Below are 17,901 nucleotides of genomic sequence, written 5' to 3' on the forward strand. Positions count from 1 at the left end.
AGTGTGAACCCAGTGTGACAGCCACCTCTCTGATTTTAAAGGCATTCTTTTCTTGTTTACCAGCAGCAGCCCACGACACTGTATTTCAGTGTTTGACTCCAGAAAGAAATGATCATTTGTCTCTGGCTATATATTTTTCTTTTAAAAATATTTTATTTAATATTCATATATGCATATATGTTTAGATCAAATCCTCCCCTTTCTCTTCTCTCCATTCCTTTCCTGTCCTCCCAGTCATTTCTCTCCTAATTTTATATGCTTTTTCTTAAAAAGAAAAAATTAATACCCACTGGATCCATTTAATACTGCCTGTATGTATAAGGATGTGGGACCATCCACTGGAGCTGCATCCCTAAAGAAAACTGACTTTCCCACACCCTTGCAGCCATCAGTTGCTAATAGCCCCTCAGATAGGGGTGGGACTTCACGAGCCCCTCCCCCACCTCTGCTGGGACCCAGGTTGCTTGATCTTGGGCAAATATTGTGCAGTCCTAGCTGCTGTGAGTCCATGTGTGAACTGAGCTGTCCCTTCTGACAAGCACTGTTTCACTGCAGACATCCACTCCCTCTGGCTCTTTAGTTGTTATTGTAGCTGGCAGTGCTCACTAGTAGGACTATTGATGACATTGCCCTGGTAGGATGCAGTGAGCATTCCAGCACCATGAAAGTTATGCAGTGAAGAAGCTTCCAGGGTATACCAGCTTGATTTCTCATGTCTGTTACTCAGATGTGTGGTATCTTTGAGGGTTTTACCTCAATTTTGGAAGGTAACTGTCTTAGGGTTCCTATTGTTATGAAGAGACACCATGACCACAGCAATTCCTATAAAGGAAAACATTTAATTGGAGCTGGCTCACAGTTCAGAGGTTCAATCCATTATTGTCATGTCGGGAAGCATGGTGGCATCCAGGCGGACACGGTGCTGGAGAAGGAGCTGAGAGTTCTACATCTTGATCCGCAGGCAGCAAAAGTGAATGCCACACTAGGCCTTGCTTGAGCTTCTGAGACCTCAGAGACCACACCTACAGTGACAGACTTCCACCAACAAGGCCACACCTCCTAATAGTGCCACTCCCTATGAGCCTATGAGGGGCATTTTTATTAAAAAAAAAAAAAAAAAAAAAAAAACGACAGTAACCAAGAGCAATGGCAAAAAAACAAACCCCCAAAAAACAAAAACCCTATAATTTGGATAGGGTGAGATCTTAGTGAATGAGGTAGCCAATACACTGCATTGGGGTTTTTATTTGATAACTATGGTCTCTAGGGGTGTCAATGCCCCCCATTATACGGTATCTCATCGTGTGTGTGTGTGTGTGTGTGTGTGTGCGCGCGCGTGTGTGTGTGTGTGTGTGTGTGTGTGTGTGTGTGAGACACACACCCACATTTTAGGAAACTTGTATGGTTTCCAGAGTCTTCAGTGTTAGGGTTAAATGGGGCGGGGGAATGGGAGGGCAGTATGGGGAAAGACAACACTAAAAGCCTCTGACTGTCTCACAGAAGACTGTTACTACAGACTACATAGTATGCTTTACACATATCTTCAGGCTTATTTTATTTAGGAGATTAGAATTCTGATGCTTATTTGATTATCACTCCCTTTTATATAAATTTCTCCAGTACTGGGTTACTCTTGATTAAATGACAGGAATGGAATGTTGCCTGGAGGCCTTTTGTTACTTGCTTTTGAAATATTGAAGAATGCCCTAATCTCTGCCTTATGTAATCAGTGCAGTGACTGTGTTTGTTGTGGTGGTGGCTGCTATTGTTCTGGAGAATAGTGGAAGGTCCCCAAATGGTTCACACTTACGTGCCATGCTGGTAAACAAAACTCTTATTAAATTAGAAAAGCCTATTGACTTACATGTCTTCAGGCAAAATATGAGGCGGTTTCTTTAAAGAATCTGCCCAAGTTCCCTTTCTTATTCCCTCCCTTTATGTTCTCTCAGCAGGGGTCTGAGTTATGAGGCTTTGTGCTGAGTGGTGGGGGTGGGGCGAGGGTAGGGCAGCTCATTCCCTCAAGGAGACCCAGTAAAGCAGGAAGAATCAAATAACCCTGCTATAAAAAATGGTGCAGCTTAATTTTCTGTGCATACTTTTGCACACATAAGGCTCTGTATTCTAGCCACAGCCCACATTAAGTCGTGAAGTACTTGGTTATGGGATATGTGAGATATAGTGCATGTCTTAAATGACTCTTAGAAATATCTTGTCATGTTATGTGTGCCACGTGATTAACCAACTGATTGGGTGAGTGGGTGGGTGAGTGGGTTAGTGGGTGAGTGAAGGAAGGAATTTGGGCGGGAGCAATGATTGGAAGACAAGTACTTCTAATGAGAAGTGCTCTAAAAGATAAGGCAGATCTGTGTGAGTTCAAGGCCAGCCTGGTCTATAGATGGAGTTCCCAGGACAGGCTCCAAAGCTACAGAGAAACCCTGTCTCGATAATAAGATAAAATAAAATAAAATAAATTGTTGTTGAGCAATTCACATCACATAAAATTCACTACCGTAAGAGAGAAAGCAGGGTTGGTCTTATTTATTTTTGTTGTTGTTCTTTTGAAATATTTATAAGGTTGCACCAAACACCAGCATGGAATTCCAGAAACTCCATGCTTGTCAGATACTTCTTCAGTCTATGTTAATGACCAATGGATAATTTTAAAATTTTGTTTTCTCTAGAACTGCATAAAAATAAAAGCTGTTCTTTTAAATTTGTTTAGACACTCCCAGAAACATCTTTGCCAAATTATGCCACAAATTTGAAAGACAAGGGTTCGTTAGTTTCATCTCTCTATAAAGTTATCCAGGAGCCACAAAGTGAGGTAAGTACCTTACAGTTTGTATTAATAGTATTCAGTTGATTTTTTTAATTATAAAACATAGCACACATATGTAAAGTAAGAAAATGTAGATGTTTGCAAAACAAGAATAATACCAAACCCTAGGACCCCTACTTTGTCCCCGAGTCCATCTTTCTCAGCACCCCCTTCTTTCTGTGTGTGTCTGCTCTCCATAGCTTTGAAAAGTCCAAGTCACTGAATTCATTTTTTTTTTTAATTCAGCAAGTATTTCTGTATCTACTATGAGCCAGTATTGTGGTGGACATTAGGGGCTCAGAGATCAGCAATAGGAGATCTTTATCCCAAGAGAGAAAAGTGGAAGAGAAGTAACCATGTGTCATTGAGTCTCTCCCTCTAAAACTCTTCTGAAAACTTACCATTGTAACAGATATTAGAAATGGACCAGGAATATGGTAGAGGTAGAGCCCTTGCCTAGCACACACTAGGTTCTGGGTTCGGTGCCCAGTGTAAAGAGTGGGAGGAGAGACTGGAATGATGGGCTCGGTGCTGTTCTCAAACTGAGCTGGACTTGTTTAGCTTTCTTGCTCTTCTGTCTTCTGTTGTGAGGCGACACAGAAAGAAATCTCGTGGTCTTGGACTGCCCAGTCTGCAGAGCTGTGAAGCAATACATTCTTTATAAATTACCAGGTATCATAGCAACAACAACAAAATAAAACAAAACAAAAAATAGACCAAGGGCAAATACAGGTTTTCTGTGGCAAGTGAAACAAACACTCCTAGCAGCGGGAAAGCATAGGGAGACTGGGGAAGTACAAGGCATTTGTTGGATGGTCGTTGGGTCTGGCTAGTGCCTTCCTATTGTGGAACTGAGAGAGTCAGAGCCCTGGGGTAAATGGGATGGAGATAAGTTGCATGATGCCTTTGTTTTTAAGCTTGTGAAAGGATGTCAGTGTCTCTCTGTGTGCTTGTCTGTCTACCTCTCCAGGGTCTCATTTTATAGCTCTAGCTGCCCTGGAACTTACTATATAGACCAGGCTGGCCTCAAACTCATGGAGATCCATTTGCATCCACCTCCATTGCTGGCCTACCACTAATCTCTTTATTCAGTGGTATGTAATATGCTGCAGAGTCCAGTCCTATGTGGGTCACTGGATCTTTGCAACCAGACTAGGGGATTTTGTTATTTGGGTCATTACTTTGTGTTGGAAGGAGTATAGGGTAGTCCAGATTCTACTTGTTCTGTAGAATGCACTGTAATGAGGAGCTAGTGGGCTTGGGAATCTCCTGACAAGCCACAGACTTCATCTAGAATAACTTAATCAAACAACTATGTTCACCTTGTCTCACTTCACCATAGTGAAGTGAAGTTGCCCAGGGATCCTTGACTGCAGTCCTCAGCCTCCAAAGAGCGCAGGCTGCAGTAGTGTGCCACCGTGTCTGTTTGGCCCACTTTCTACATACGTTCGTGCATGCGTGCGTGTGTATTACATGTATGTATGTATGTATGTATATATAAAATTTTTGAGCTTATAGTAAAATTACATCATTTCCCCTTCCTTTTCCTCCTTCTAAACCTTCCCATATATACTCCCTTGCTCTTTTTCAAACTTGTAGCCTCTTTTTCTTAATTGTTTTTTCACACGTATGTGTGTATGTTATATATTTTTCCATAAATACATAAGTACAACCTGCTCAGTCTTTATAATGTTATGTGTATGATGTTTTGGGGGCTGAATGTTTTATATTGAATAACCCTGGGGAAGACTATCAGAAAACCATAGCCAGTCAAAATTCAGACCTGTGGAACACAGTCCCAGCAGCTGTGTCTATAAAACTCTTGTGAATGAAGGCTCGGGGAGCACTGAGGAAGAGGGGTCAGAAAGACTGGCAGATCCAGAGGATGGGGTGTTTGCTGTGCATCTCCTAGTGATGTTGAAGCTGCACCCATGAGTCTCAGCAACATGACTGCCTGAACATGAGCAGAACAAGGACAGCGATAGATATGCTCAAGTGGACAGGAGAAAGCCCAGCCCACACAGTAAATTATAGGCAACTGAGGTCTGGGTGCAAGCTGGGAGTGGTGATCTAGGCAGTTGTCTCAGCACTTGGGAGACTGAGGCACAAGTATTGTGAATTCAAGAACCGGGCTACTGAGCCAGACTCTAACTTTAAATAATGGAGGGTGGTGGGGACAGGGGTGAAAACCTTAAAGTTCTCTTAGTTTGATTTAGAACTACTTCACCAAATAAAATAAATATACTATGTACATTTTTAAATAATTAAATATCATCATTTATTCTAATGTTTTAAAGGGCTTGAAACATGTTTCTGTTGGTTGGGTTTTGAGCAGGCTGCTGTAGAAAGTATTTGTAGGGTCAGTTTCTGTCCAGAGGTTTTAGTTTAGAGCATTTCTTTTATTGGAGTAATTGTAAGGAATACAGCTCTCCAATAACTGTAAGGAGTTGATACTGTCTTTTGGTCATTTTGAAACTTGAGACATTGATTCTTTGGTATGTGAGGCCTAGCAACTTTATCATTTGGGTTTTACTACTGGAATTTTTCCATTATTCAGTTGACAGTTATTTATTGAGTAAACATAATGTATTAGGAACTACTAAGGAATATAGGCAAGAAAAAGTAGACCAAATTCCTGATCTTAGAGAACAGAATTTATATTCTAGTAGGTGAGATAGAAATTAAGTAAATACCTGAATATATATATAGTGGTTTTAGTAAAGCAGAGAAGGGAAGTGTATGTTGAGACTAAGGAAGTGACAGAGAGACAGAGACAGAAACAGAGGAAGACACACTTACAGAGAGAGAAACAGAGAGACACAGAGACAGACAGAGAGACAGAGAGATAATGAATTAGGGACAGGGGTAGTAGCTGCAAAGGCCCTGAGGTACACATTTATATTCAAGTACCATATGTGTAGTATAGTTTGCTCAAATGGTGGCTCTAGTTAACTGTAACTTTAATATATACAATGGCTTAAAAGTATTCTACTGTTTCTAGTATATAGTCAAATGCTAACACAGCTCAAGTCTGTTGAGCAAGGAATGATGGGTACTGTTGACTACCAGTCCCTGAAAAGTAGCCTTCCAACTTTCTGTGCCTTTTTCCCACTGTGTTCATCAGGGATTATTCAATAAGAATTTTGTGAACTTGAGTCTTTCCTTGCTTAGTTAGGAACATTTCTCAGTCCTTAGCATTTTGTGCTGCACTTCTATATGTAAACATATCTCTTTAGTGGATGTCATGAAAGCCTCATTGTAACTCAGTTGTTTTAGAACTCAGTATTCTTTTTCATTATTTCCAAAGTAATGAGTTTCCATATATGTATATGTTTCCATATATGTATATGTTTATCATAGTCACCCTCTGTACTACTTTTCTGAATGCCTCCCTCTTTTTCTCATCTATCTCCCCAAAGCCCCCCACTCCTGATTTTCAAGTGCTTTGTTCCTTCTAAATTCCACCTATGCAATCAGTTCCTGGCTTTCTGAGAGCATTTGCTGTGCCTGTGACAATGATCTATCGTCCATCTGTTTAATTTTGTTCTTTGTGGTTGAATAAAAACTCCATTTTCTCTATGAAGCACACTTCTTTGCCTTTTACCTATTGATGCTGCAGCACCTAGACCAAGTCTATAATTGTGAACAGTGCCGAGGTAAACATGGGTCAGTCTGCAGGTGTCTTTATCATAAACTGGTATATATCCAAAAGTAATATATCACAGTTGGCTTTTTGTTTTTCCAAGACAGGGTTTCTCTGTGTAGCTTTGAAGCCTGTCCTGGAACTCACTCTGTAGACCAGGCTGGCCTCAAACTCACAGAGATCCACTTGCCTCTGCCTCCTGAGTGATGGAATTAAAGGTGTGCCCCATCACTGCTCAGCCACAGTTCTATTTTTAATATTTGGAAAAGTTGAGAGTTTTTTCTTTTTTGTTTTTTCAGTGCTGGAAACTGACCCAGGGCCAGTTCATGCTAAGCGAGTGCATTACCACTAAGCTATACAATTCTATCCAGAACTCAGGTGTACTTTAAAACAGATACGGGATATGTGATGATTAGGTTCTCATTAGACTCATAAAAAGGTCATTTAGGAGGCTGAGGAGCTAGCTTGTAACGTGCCCTCCATGCCAGCATCAGGATCTGAGCATGGTCCCTAGAGCCCATGAAAAACCTTGGAATGGTGTCGCATACTAGCAATCCTGGTGCTTGGGAGGGAGATCCCTGGGGCTTGGCCACTCAGCCAGCCTAATCTGCAAGCTGTCTCAAAAACCAAGATAGATGCAGCCTAAAGAACAACAGTCAAGGTTGGTCTTTGCCCTCCATGCACATGAGTGCATGTGCACACTCGAGCACACACACACACACTTTACTTAATATATGATTTGAGGTACAGGCTTATCTTAACAGTTCTTTAATAACCTAATGACCATGTGACAATGTTTCCATGGGGGAAACATTGTAACTGAGCCATTAGTAACCCAACATGTTCAATTTCATGCCTAAAATATATTCAAGTTAGGAATGCCTATATTTCTCACTTTATATATTATTATTTTGTGACATTTGTAATAATCAGAAGATTTAGCTCCTTTCTGGCTCTTGTGAATGTGTGCTGTCTGTCATGGTCTTCATTTCCTTATATGAACAATATGGTTGATATTCTACTTCAGTGTAATGGTAACTAATGTTTCTGTATGAATAGTACTTTGCAAGCTGTAAAACATCAAACAGATGTTGGTATTTATCTGTATTGGCTTCAAATGCATAATTTTATTTAATTTTTTTGCAACATGATTTTTTTTCCTTCTCTTTAAATCTGTCTTCATTTAATTCTGCTTTCATTAAGCAAAAATCTTTTAATTTGGCATTTGAAACTGGTTATAAAGACTCTGAGTGTGTTTTGATTAAAATTGATTATGTGTTCTTACAGAGTGTCTTCTAGCAAGGTTCATAATTGCAAATACTTGTTAAACTTAACCAAGCTTCATGAATGGATTCAATTAAAACTTGCTTGGGAATTAGGGAATATGAGTGTTGGACTACAGTGCAGTCACTTAAGGCTTTTGTGTTGTTTGAGACAGTCTTACCTTTTGCTTCCTAACTACTGTTGTGATATGGAAGCATAGCTGTCAGAGGTGAATGTGGTTGACTTCATACTTGGTTTACTTATTTAGTCTATTTGAAATCACAATTTATACTATTTCATTGCAGTCTCTTTGTTGTAATTATTAGTAATAGAAATCCACTTGATAGCCTGACTTAATTTGTTGCCCTGCTGATGAGATATATAGTTTATTCATGTTTCCTTGAAAAACAGTACCTGTGACTCTCCTGACACATTTGACCATGCTTTGTGTTTGATCACAGTGTCTGACTTAATTAACACTTGAGAGATGTGAGAGTCTCCTAACTTGATTTTCTGACTTTCAGGAGTCTTTAATAAAGGTAGAGTTAGCTGTACTAACATAATGTAATTGGGAGTGTAGTGGGAAAGAAGGCTGTAGATGATTCCAACTTATGTGTAAACCCAGGGGCAGTAACCATGGCTTCAACAGGGATTTGGGTGTACTGTCCCTATAACTGCTCTACACACCAACTGTTGCACACATGGGAGCAAGCAATGGGCCAGAATTTCTATCTTAGCTTCTTCTGCTCTGTAGATGATCCCGTATATGTTGACTTATAATTTACTAAGAAGGAAGGCATTAAGGAAGAGATGCCGTATAACTTAGGTGAGAGGTAAGACAAAATGACTTAAGTAAAAGTACTAGTTGAGAACCGTAGAACATCTTGCTGATGTGTTATACTGTACCTCCTTCCACTAGAATTTAAAGCTTTCTGAAACAGCTGGGCAGTGACTAGTTTTGCTCCAGGAAAATGAAAGTACTTGTATATTTCAGAGTTATCCATTCTGAGAAACCATAACTCATTCAATGGTGTCCTTCAGATACAGTCCAGTTCATGATTACCATGTCATCTTCTTCCAGTTGCTAGAGCCTGTGTGTCACCAGCTCTTTGAGTTCTACCGCAGTGGGGAGGAGCAGCTGCTGCGGTTCACCCTACAGTTCCTCCCGGAGCTGATCTGGTGCTACCTGGCTGTGTCGGCCAGCAGAAATGTGCACAGCAGTGGCTGCATCGAGGCCCTTCTTCTAGGAATTTACAACCTGGTTTGTAATTAATAAAATGCTTTTTGGAAAGCTGCTTTTCATTTTAGTAAAACCACTATTCATTAAAAGAAGGAATAACATTGTGACATGTGCCCTTAGTCCCAGCACTTGGGAGGCAGAGGCAGACAGATCTACTTGAGTACGAGGTCAGCCCAGTCTACAAAGTGAGTTTCAGGACAGCAAAAGAAAAAAAGAAAAAAGAACCTAATAGTATTGGGGCATCTATATAATTATCTAAACAAACTTGGATGGATTGAATGAAAGCTAAAACTCAGAGCATTTGAGTTATAGAAATAGCAATAGTAATAATAAAGTTATATAGAGGTAGCAATAATGATAGAGTGCTCTTATAGAGATAGCGATAATAATAATAATAATAGAGATAGCAATAATAATAACAATAACAACAACAACAACAACAATAATAACAATACCACCAGTGGGGTTTTATTTCAATGTGTTTTGAGGCAGGGTCTCACAATGTATCCCTGGCTGGCCTGGAACTTGCTACGTAGAACAGAATAGCCTCAAACTCAAGAGATCTGCCTGTCTCTGACTTTCAAGTGCTAGGATTAAAGGCCTGTGCTGCCATGTCTTGCTACTATTGCATTTGAAATGTTTTACTTACTATGCTTTTAAGTTTATCTACATGTGGTCTGTTTTTTACCTTCACAAAAAAAAAAAAAAAAAAAATCAGTAGAAAGACCTCATCTGAGACTCACTAGTCACACTTTGTAAGTCTCCTCTGTTTCCTGAGCATGAACTATTAAAAGTGTGTGTCTTTCATAGCTTGAGTATCAGTTACAAAATGATATTCTGGATACTTACAGTTTGTGTTCTTTAAGATGGAAAAGAAAGGGAGGCCCTTTTGTAGACACACCTCATGTTTAACCGACTTAGAGAGAACTTGTTAGCAAAGAATCACTATGCTATCTGTGCAGTAGACATCCTGAAAACAATGGAAGTTTAATTTAGTTTTTTTTTTTTTTTTTTTTTTTTTTTTTTTTTTGAGACAGGGTTTCTCTGCATTGTTTTGGAGCCTATCCTGGAACTTGCTCTATAGATCAGGCTGGCCTTGAACTCATAGAGATCTGCCTGCCTCTGCTTCCCAAGTGCTGGGCGCCACCAACGCCCAGTTTAGTTGAGTTTTTTTCTATGCTGAACTACAGTTCTCTCTGCTTTTGTTTTTAAAATACAGCAGTGTGCATGCTAACCACTGATGGTAATGGGTAATTGATAGTGCATCTCCAGTGTTAAAGATTTTTAACTGACTTTAAAATTCCTTTTATTCTGGTTTTTTACAATTTGTCTTAGAGGGAAGAAAGGGAAGGGAGAAATGTAATTAATATTATCTCAAAAAAGTAGACCTGGAAAAATGTCCTGATAACTTAATTTTATTTTTAAAATGTTATGTGTTAAAGGTGACTATTTTAAGATATTTTCTTTTACTTTTGTAGGAAATAGTTGACAAACAGGGACATAGTAAAGTACTGAGTTTTACAATTCCATCTTTATCCAAACCATCTGTATATCATGAAGTAAGTAGCTTTTTATCAAAGTAAATTTATTGGGTCCTAAGCTCTCATAGTCCCATAAATTAGGGTATAGTTACCTGGGCATAAAGATGAATTATTAGTACCTCCAAAGATACTAATTAGCACCACACAAAGTATATACTGTTCCAAAAATAAGTCAAAATCACTAAGCAGTGAACTGAACTCAGATAGTGAGAACCTTATTGAACGTTTGTTTTAATCTTCATGTTAATTAATGGGTTAGACTCATCTTAGTTTATATGTGTGTGTGGGGGGGATGGACAGTTGTGTACTCCATGATAGAAATTGAAAATTAAACTTAATGATTTTCATTGGTGAAAATGTTTTTAATTTTTAATTAATGAAAATGTGAAAGTGTTTAATTTTTATTAAATCTTGAAGTGGAAATTTGATAGGCAGTCTGAATATTCATAAGCTATATGGTACCCCAGTAGACACTCTTCATGCTTTGTGTATTCTAAATGTCACATTCAACAGAACAGCATCTTTTCCTTAGCCTTCCAGCATTGGGTCTATGGCTCTGACTGAGAGTGCGCTATCCCAGCATGGCTTATCAAAAGTCGTGTACAGTGGGCCCCATCCTCAGAGGGAGATGCTGACAGCACAGAACAGGTATACTGTGAAGAGCCAGCTCTTCTACCACACCAAGTTGTTTAAAAACTATTTCAGGGGAAGGTCAGGTTGGGGGAAGAACAGAAAGGGAGAACAAGGAAAGAGATAGCTTGATAGAGGGAGCCATTGTGGGGTTAATGAGAAACCTGGCACTAGGGAAGATTCCAGGAATCCGCAAGGATGACCCCAGCTAAGAATCTAAGCAATAGTGAAGAGGGTACCTTAAATGCCCTTTCCCTATGAACAGATTGATGACTACCTTAAATGCCATCATAGAGCTTTCATCCAGTAACGGATGGAAGCAGATGCGGAGATGCACAGCTAAGCACTGGGCTGAGCTCCTGGAGTCCAGTTGTGGAGAGGTTGGAGTGATAATATGAGCAAAGGAGTCAGGACCATGCTGGGGAGATCCACAGAGACAGCTGACCCGAGCAAGTGGGAGTTCACTGACTCTAGACTGACAGCTGGGGAATGTATATGGGATCGAACTAGGCTCCCTGAATGTGAGCTGCAGTTGGGGAGGGTGGACAGTCTATGGGGCCGCTGCCAGTGAAACCAGTATTTATCTCCAGTGCAGGAACTGACTTTTTGGAGCCCATTTCCTATGGAGGGATACCTTGCTCAGCCTGAATGCAGTGGGGGAGGGCCTTGGTCCTGCCCCAAATGATGTGACAGACTTGAGATGATTCCCCACAGGAGGCCACCCCCTCTCTGAGGAGGGGGTAGGGAATGTGGGGTGGGAAGGGGGTGGGAGAAAGGGAAGGAGGGGGAGCAGGGACTGGATTGGTAAAATATAAAACAGAAGAAAACTATTTCAGTAAATTTATAGTGTTTAATGAGTTGTACATGACAATTATGTGGATACTGAATCATTTTATAAAAGAACAAACATATCTAGATTTGTCCTTGTACGTCCTTCCATATTATCTGGAACACTAAATTTTTATGATGTATGATTGTTACTTGCAAAGACTTCTTTTTCCTTTGAGTTTTCCTTATTTTTGTAATGTGTAAGTCAGTTCCATCACAAAATATCTGTTAACATTCCTTTGGTTTGCCTTCAGGTTTGAAGTGTTGACATTCCTTTTGTTGTGTTACAATGCTGCCTTAACCTATATGCCCAGTGTTTCTCTTCAATCACTGTGTCAGATTTGTTCAAGGTAAATGTAAATTCCTATTTTTAATACTGGAGGATATGAATGTAGGACTGCTAGTTTGTTACATATCTAAGTTATTTTTGTTTGGTGTAGTTTGTTTAAAACATTATATAATTCAATATACAGTTCAGTCCACCAAGCACATAGAAGGTAGCTTAGAAATAGTAGCTATCAAAAACCACAATGATGAATATCCAACTTATATTCAGATGGAATATTAAGTCAGAAGGGTTATATTTACTTATATTACATTTAAATTATGGCATGATCATAACCTTTAAATTTGTGGACTGTGATTGGGTATTCCTTTTTATCTTTTTTTTTTTTTTTTTTTTTTTTTGTGGTGCCAAAAAATAAGAGAAACATAGCATTGTGTTTTTCTTCCTTTAAACAAGTAGAGTTCAATTTTTTTGTTGAATAATTTTTAAAATTTGGGGTATATTATACAAATATTAAAAATAATGATTTAAGAGTTTTTAGAATTTGAACACTTAATAGTATATGTGGTATGGTATGTTACAGCTTTTGCATTTGCTAAATATGATCAAAATGATAATAATACTTCATTTTATTGGGAACAGTATGGAATTTTATTTTCCTTTGTGATATTACATGACTCTCTAGTTTTCTATGATTACCATTTTCAAAACAATAAAACAGAAACAACTGAGATTTTTACCTTTTATAAGTCAAGTAAATAAGAGCAATTGTGGAGTTAAGGAAGTTAGGTGGAAATTCATATTTGAATAATTTATTAGTAAGTAACAATTAGGGCATATTGACTAACTTTTCTCATTGCTGTGACAAAATTCTGACAAAAGCAACTTAAGCCACGAAGAGATTGTTTTGGCTCATACTCTCAGAACACAGTCCATCGTGGCAGAAGGCCTGACATTGAGACACTGTAGCTGTGGGCTGGCACAGCAGGGAACAGAGAGACATGACCACCGGTCCTTCATACCTTCACTGAGGAGGCCGCGCATGGGATAGTACTGCCCAGTTAAACCCCTCTGAAAGCATCTCACAGATGCTGCAGGACCCCGTTTCCTAGGTGACTCTACTCCGGCACACTGTGAAGTAAATCTTTTTCCAGAAAGCCCTCTGACATTGCATTGCTTCCACCTTGGGTGAGGGAGTCGGTTTATTTCATTTACCTAATTTAGTAACCGGTGTCAGAAGAATAAATGAGGGTTCTGGGATCGGAGTCCTCTGAGGGAAGCTCAAGCTTCCCAGGGGCCCTTTTCTCCCCACCTCAACCTTGGGCACTTGGTGTGAGAAGTGAGGAGGCAGAGATAGGACGTGGTGAACAACATTCACTAGGCTATGGACACTGGTGGACTCTTGTGAGTCTAACTGTGGGAGGGCAGGGCTGCTGCTAGACCCCAGTGGTTCAGTGGGCCTGGCCTTAGGCAATTCCTGTCACTTTCTCAGCTTTGGCCTTTGCAGTGTAGGCTGGTCACACAAATGGTCTCCCGCCCCTGGCCATTGTACCAGCCTTCCTTGGCGTGCCCCCGTGGGCTTTGGCGCCTGTGCTCCCAAACTTGAGTTTGCAGTGGCTCAGATTCCTTCTTCCAGTTGCCGGGCACCCTGCATCAGATGCCATGGGTCCAGCCTTCACAGGTGCCATGCATCCAAGTGGCAGTCCTTGCAGCCTGGGGGTGCAGGGCCCCAGGTCCACTCCATGCACCTAATCTTGGTGAGTGTTGGGAAGGCGAGAAGGGCTAGGAGGAGGCCTCGGTGCCGCCCGCCCGCTTGTGCCTGCATTGCTTCTCATCACCAGCTTTTTTTTTTTTTTTTTTTTCTTTTTAGTTTTATTCAAGCTATTTTCTTTGAAAAAAAAAGTAGCAAATCCTGCTGATTTCTCTTCAGAATTCTCTCTCAGGTATTGTGTTTAGACAGGGTATAAATAATATATGCTCTGGAACTCACCATATAGACCAAGCTGGCCTTGAACTCACAGATATCTGACTGCCTTTGCCTCCCAAGTGCTAACATTAAAGGTGTGCATCACTAAGTCTAGCAGGAACATTCAATTTTTTTTACCTGAAATTTATTGTGGCTATTTAATGAAACGAGTCTAAATTATAGTAATCTTTCTGATCTGTGGTTTGTACCAAGGGCTTAATCAGGAATTAAAGATTATTCTAAAGATCTGTAAATGACAAGATCCATGTAATGTTCCCCAGAATTATTGATAATTAAATTGATCAAAATTAGTAAACCAACCATTGAATGTCTGATTCACCAGCTGCATACATTATATTGCCTTTGTCTTTACAAGCTTCTTCTAGTTTAACATATTCAGGGGAATGTTACAGGCAAATGTTCTGTTTTGGGAGATTGTTTTATTGATACTATATTTGTTATTTTTATTGTTGTCTCATAAATATTAGAAAATCATCTGTACTAACGAATATGTTTATCTTGGTCTTTCCAGAATCTGTGTATGTGGATATCCCCGACAACACATAAGAAAATACAAAGGCGTAAGTAGCAGGGTACCAATTTCATCCGGATTCATGGTGCAGATGCTAACAGGAGTCTATTTTGCCTTGTAAGTGTGTCTCATATACACAGCACTGTTGGTTCTTTGGCATATTATAGCTTGCCAATCTGTTTCCTTCTCCTCCTTTTCTTTCTTTTTTTTTTTTTTTTTTTTTTTTTTTTTTTTTCCCTCCCTTGTCTTTTTTTTTGAGACAGGGTTTCTCTGTATGACAGTCCTGGCTGTCCTGGAACTTGCTCTGTAGAACAGGCTGGGATTAAAGGTGTGTACCACCACTGCCCGGTACCAGTCTGTTTCTACAATAATGTAATCTCAATAAGATAAATAATCACCTCTATTTTATTTTTTTGAGACAAGGTTTCTCTGTATAACAGTCCTGTGTGTCCTGGAAGTCACTTTTATAGCCCAAGCTGGCCTCAAACTCACCTAGATCCACCTGCCTCTGCCTTCTGAGTGCTGGGATTAAAACATGCGCTGCCACCACCTGGCCAATCATCGTATTTTTATGAAAGAATAGGAGTCAAGTTCTTAATAATTTTTATCATTTAAAACATGTATTTTAAATTTGTGTGGAATTTCAAATTGGTTAAAACACTTTACCATTTTTTTTTTTTAATTTAGGGTCAGAATGAAATGGCTAAACTGTCAGTATGCTTAGCTCTTCCATACATGACTTTTTTGCTATGATTTTCAAATTGGATTTTAAAAATCCCAATGAATATTTTTTTTCTAGAAATTTTAGCTATTCAAAAGCACTTATCTGGATCCTGTCTTGTACTGTGTAATTCTCATGTTACACAGATGGTGAGGCACTTACATTATATTCAGTTGATACTTTATTTATTCTGGTAGATAATAAGCTTCTTGACTTGGGGAAGAATTTATGATTTAGGCCAAATCTGGCCTGCACCTTGTAAAGTTTTACTGAGACAGAATTGTATTCCTGTGTTTGTGCACTGGCTGTGGCTGTCTTCCTGTTGCAATAGCAGAGTTGAGTAGTTCTGATAAGAGAGGGCATGTCCACAATTTAAAACATTGGATTTGGGGTTTTGGGTTGTTGTTAGAGACAGCATGGCCTTGAACTCCTGATGCTATACTTCCTCCCAAGTCCTGACATTACAGATATGTGTCACCATGCCTAGCTCTAAAATACTCTTTACAGGCCCTTGAAAGAGATTCTTTAAAGCTTTGTGTTAGGTCATTAATATTGCCCCACAGGGCTTGAGTGCTCTATTTTTTCTTCTCATTTTCATTTTGAGTACTGGAGCTGGAAAGATGGCTCAGCAGTTAGGAGCACAGGCTGCTCTTCTAGAGGTCCTGAGTGGTGGCCCACAACCATCTGTAATGGGATCTCATGCCTTCTTCTGGCATGCAGGCATACAAGAAGACAGCGCACTCACATAAAAAAATGAGTGACTTTTTAAAAAAGAACCATTTTGAGTGTCTTCTGTTGATCTGTTTCCATGCTTAGCGTAACTTCTCTGTGACTTAGTAGACTTGATCTGTAGTCTTCTCCAAGGCCGTTGAAGGTTTTTCATTTCTTACTGGGTTTTGCTTCTACTCTTTTTGTTCTGCTCTTTCTTATAGAGCATATCTCTTCTGAAATCTCTATGTGTGTTACTAGTGTTTTCTCCAAGAGTATTTAAAATATCGATCGTAGCAATTTAAGTTACCCTGTACCCTAAATATTTGGGTCACCTGTGGATTTGGTTCTTTTATTTATTTAGTGATACTGTGGATTGAACCCAGTGTCTCATATAACTACCACTTACCTGTATCTCTGGCCCTGAATTTAATTCAATTAATTACTTCATTTATTGACAGGGTTCTTTGTTTTTAGTATGCCTTGTAATTTTTGATTGTTCATTATTTGAGTCAATAATAGGGCAGTAGAAACTGATGTAAATATGGTTTATGCCTGAAAATAGGAATGATTCTTTTTCGAAGATACTAATGAAATTTTATAGGTAGTTCTATGACATTGTTAGAGTAAGAGCCCAGGGTCCCGGCAGCCTTAACAAGAATTAGCAGAAAAAGGAGCAGATTATAGAGGACAAAAGGAAACACAGCTGCTGTCTACCCCTTGTGGATCCGTCATCGTCTGTTCCAGTCTCTCTTGCAAGGTGTGGTGACAAATTGTCAGACTGTTGGTTTGTATTCCTGGGAGATAAGCTCCCCCTCTGGCATATTGCCTCAGTTCTTCTCTTCTCCCAGCATGAGACTGTGGGGAAACTAAGCTCCTTAGGGCCCCCAGTTTCAATGGGCAGATACCAAAGGGAAGGAAGGGCACAGGTGTCTGTCTTTGTTCTTGCCAGGATGATTTCAACAGTAGTTGCCTTACTGTTGCCATAGTTACGTTCATACTACAAACCCCCTGCTCTTACCTAGTATTTCAGTGGGAGCTGGATTGCTGAAGAGCTTCTGTCCTTCAGCTCTCTCCGTATGCCTGCTGCTTGGAGAGGGTGTCTCCCCTCCCCCCTTTTTGTAAGCCCCCTTCAGCAATAGAATGTTATTCCTGATTTCGCAGTGTGCACTAGCATGGCAGTAATGGGGATGGAATGCCAACCAGTGTTCTAGGGAGACTTATTGTCCCTGAGTGATGTGTGTGCAGGGGTGGAGGGCAGGGTAGGGGATGGTCCTCAGAAGTAGAGAACCCCTAGTTCTGTCAGCATAGAATGGGGTTTATATACTCTTTTTCTCCCCTTGGTGCCACAGTCCCTCATCAGCTATGCCCTGATTGGCTATTCTCTCCCCCAAAATTATAGGGATTGTAGGAATAAGGTGTCTGGTAGGGTCCTTGTACTTTCCCATGGCATTGACCACCTGCACTGTAGGGTAAAAGGGCCAGCCAAAGAAACTGACTTTGGCCCTGAAATCCGAACCATCTCTGCCCCTGATTAGCTGAAACGTGAAACCAACCAATCCCTGAGCACCGTGAGCAGGAAACCAACCAATCCCTGAGCAGCCTGACTGAACCCAGAGCCAGTGTAAGAAACACAACCAGGACCTGAAACCTGAGCCACTGGAGGACACACTTTTATCCCTGAACCCAGAACCAAAGAAAAATATCCTGACTTTGAAACCAGTG

The 17,901-nt window shown here is 40.0% G+C and overlaps 1 protein-coding gene across 3 annotated transcripts in view; it reads left to right on the forward strand.

Annotated features, from left to right (window-relative positions):
- The window catches only part of Hycc1 (hyccin PI4KA lipid kinase complex subunit 1), a 93,535-nt gene that overhangs the window by 31,435 nt on the left and 44,199 nt on the right, over nucleotides 1-17,901 (forward strand). For all 3 annotated transcript variants that reach the window (XM_051202890.1, XM_051202888.1, XM_051202889.1), the window contains exons 3-8: nucleotides 2,723-2,824; nucleotides 8,806-8,985; nucleotides 10,443-10,523; nucleotides 11,038-11,153; nucleotides 12,218-12,313; nucleotides 14,748-14,864. In XM_051202890.1, coding sequence (XP_051058847.1) covers nucleotides 2,723-2,824; nucleotides 8,806-8,985; nucleotides 10,443-10,523; nucleotides 11,038-11,153; nucleotides 12,218-12,313; nucleotides 14,748-14,864 — 692 coding nt within the window. The remainder of the gene's footprint in view (nucleotides 1-2,722; nucleotides 2,825-8,805; nucleotides 8,986-10,442; nucleotides 10,524-11,037; nucleotides 11,154-12,217; nucleotides 12,314-14,747; nucleotides 14,865-17,901) is intronic.

Source organism: Phodopus roborovskii, unplaced genomic scaffold (assembly GCF_943737965.1).
Source record: "Phodopus roborovskii unplaced genomic scaffold, PHOROB, whole genome shotgun sequence".
In the NCBI taxonomy this organism is placed as follows: domain Eukaryota; kingdom Metazoa; phylum Chordata; class Mammalia; order Rodentia; family Cricetidae; genus Phodopus; species Phodopus roborovskii.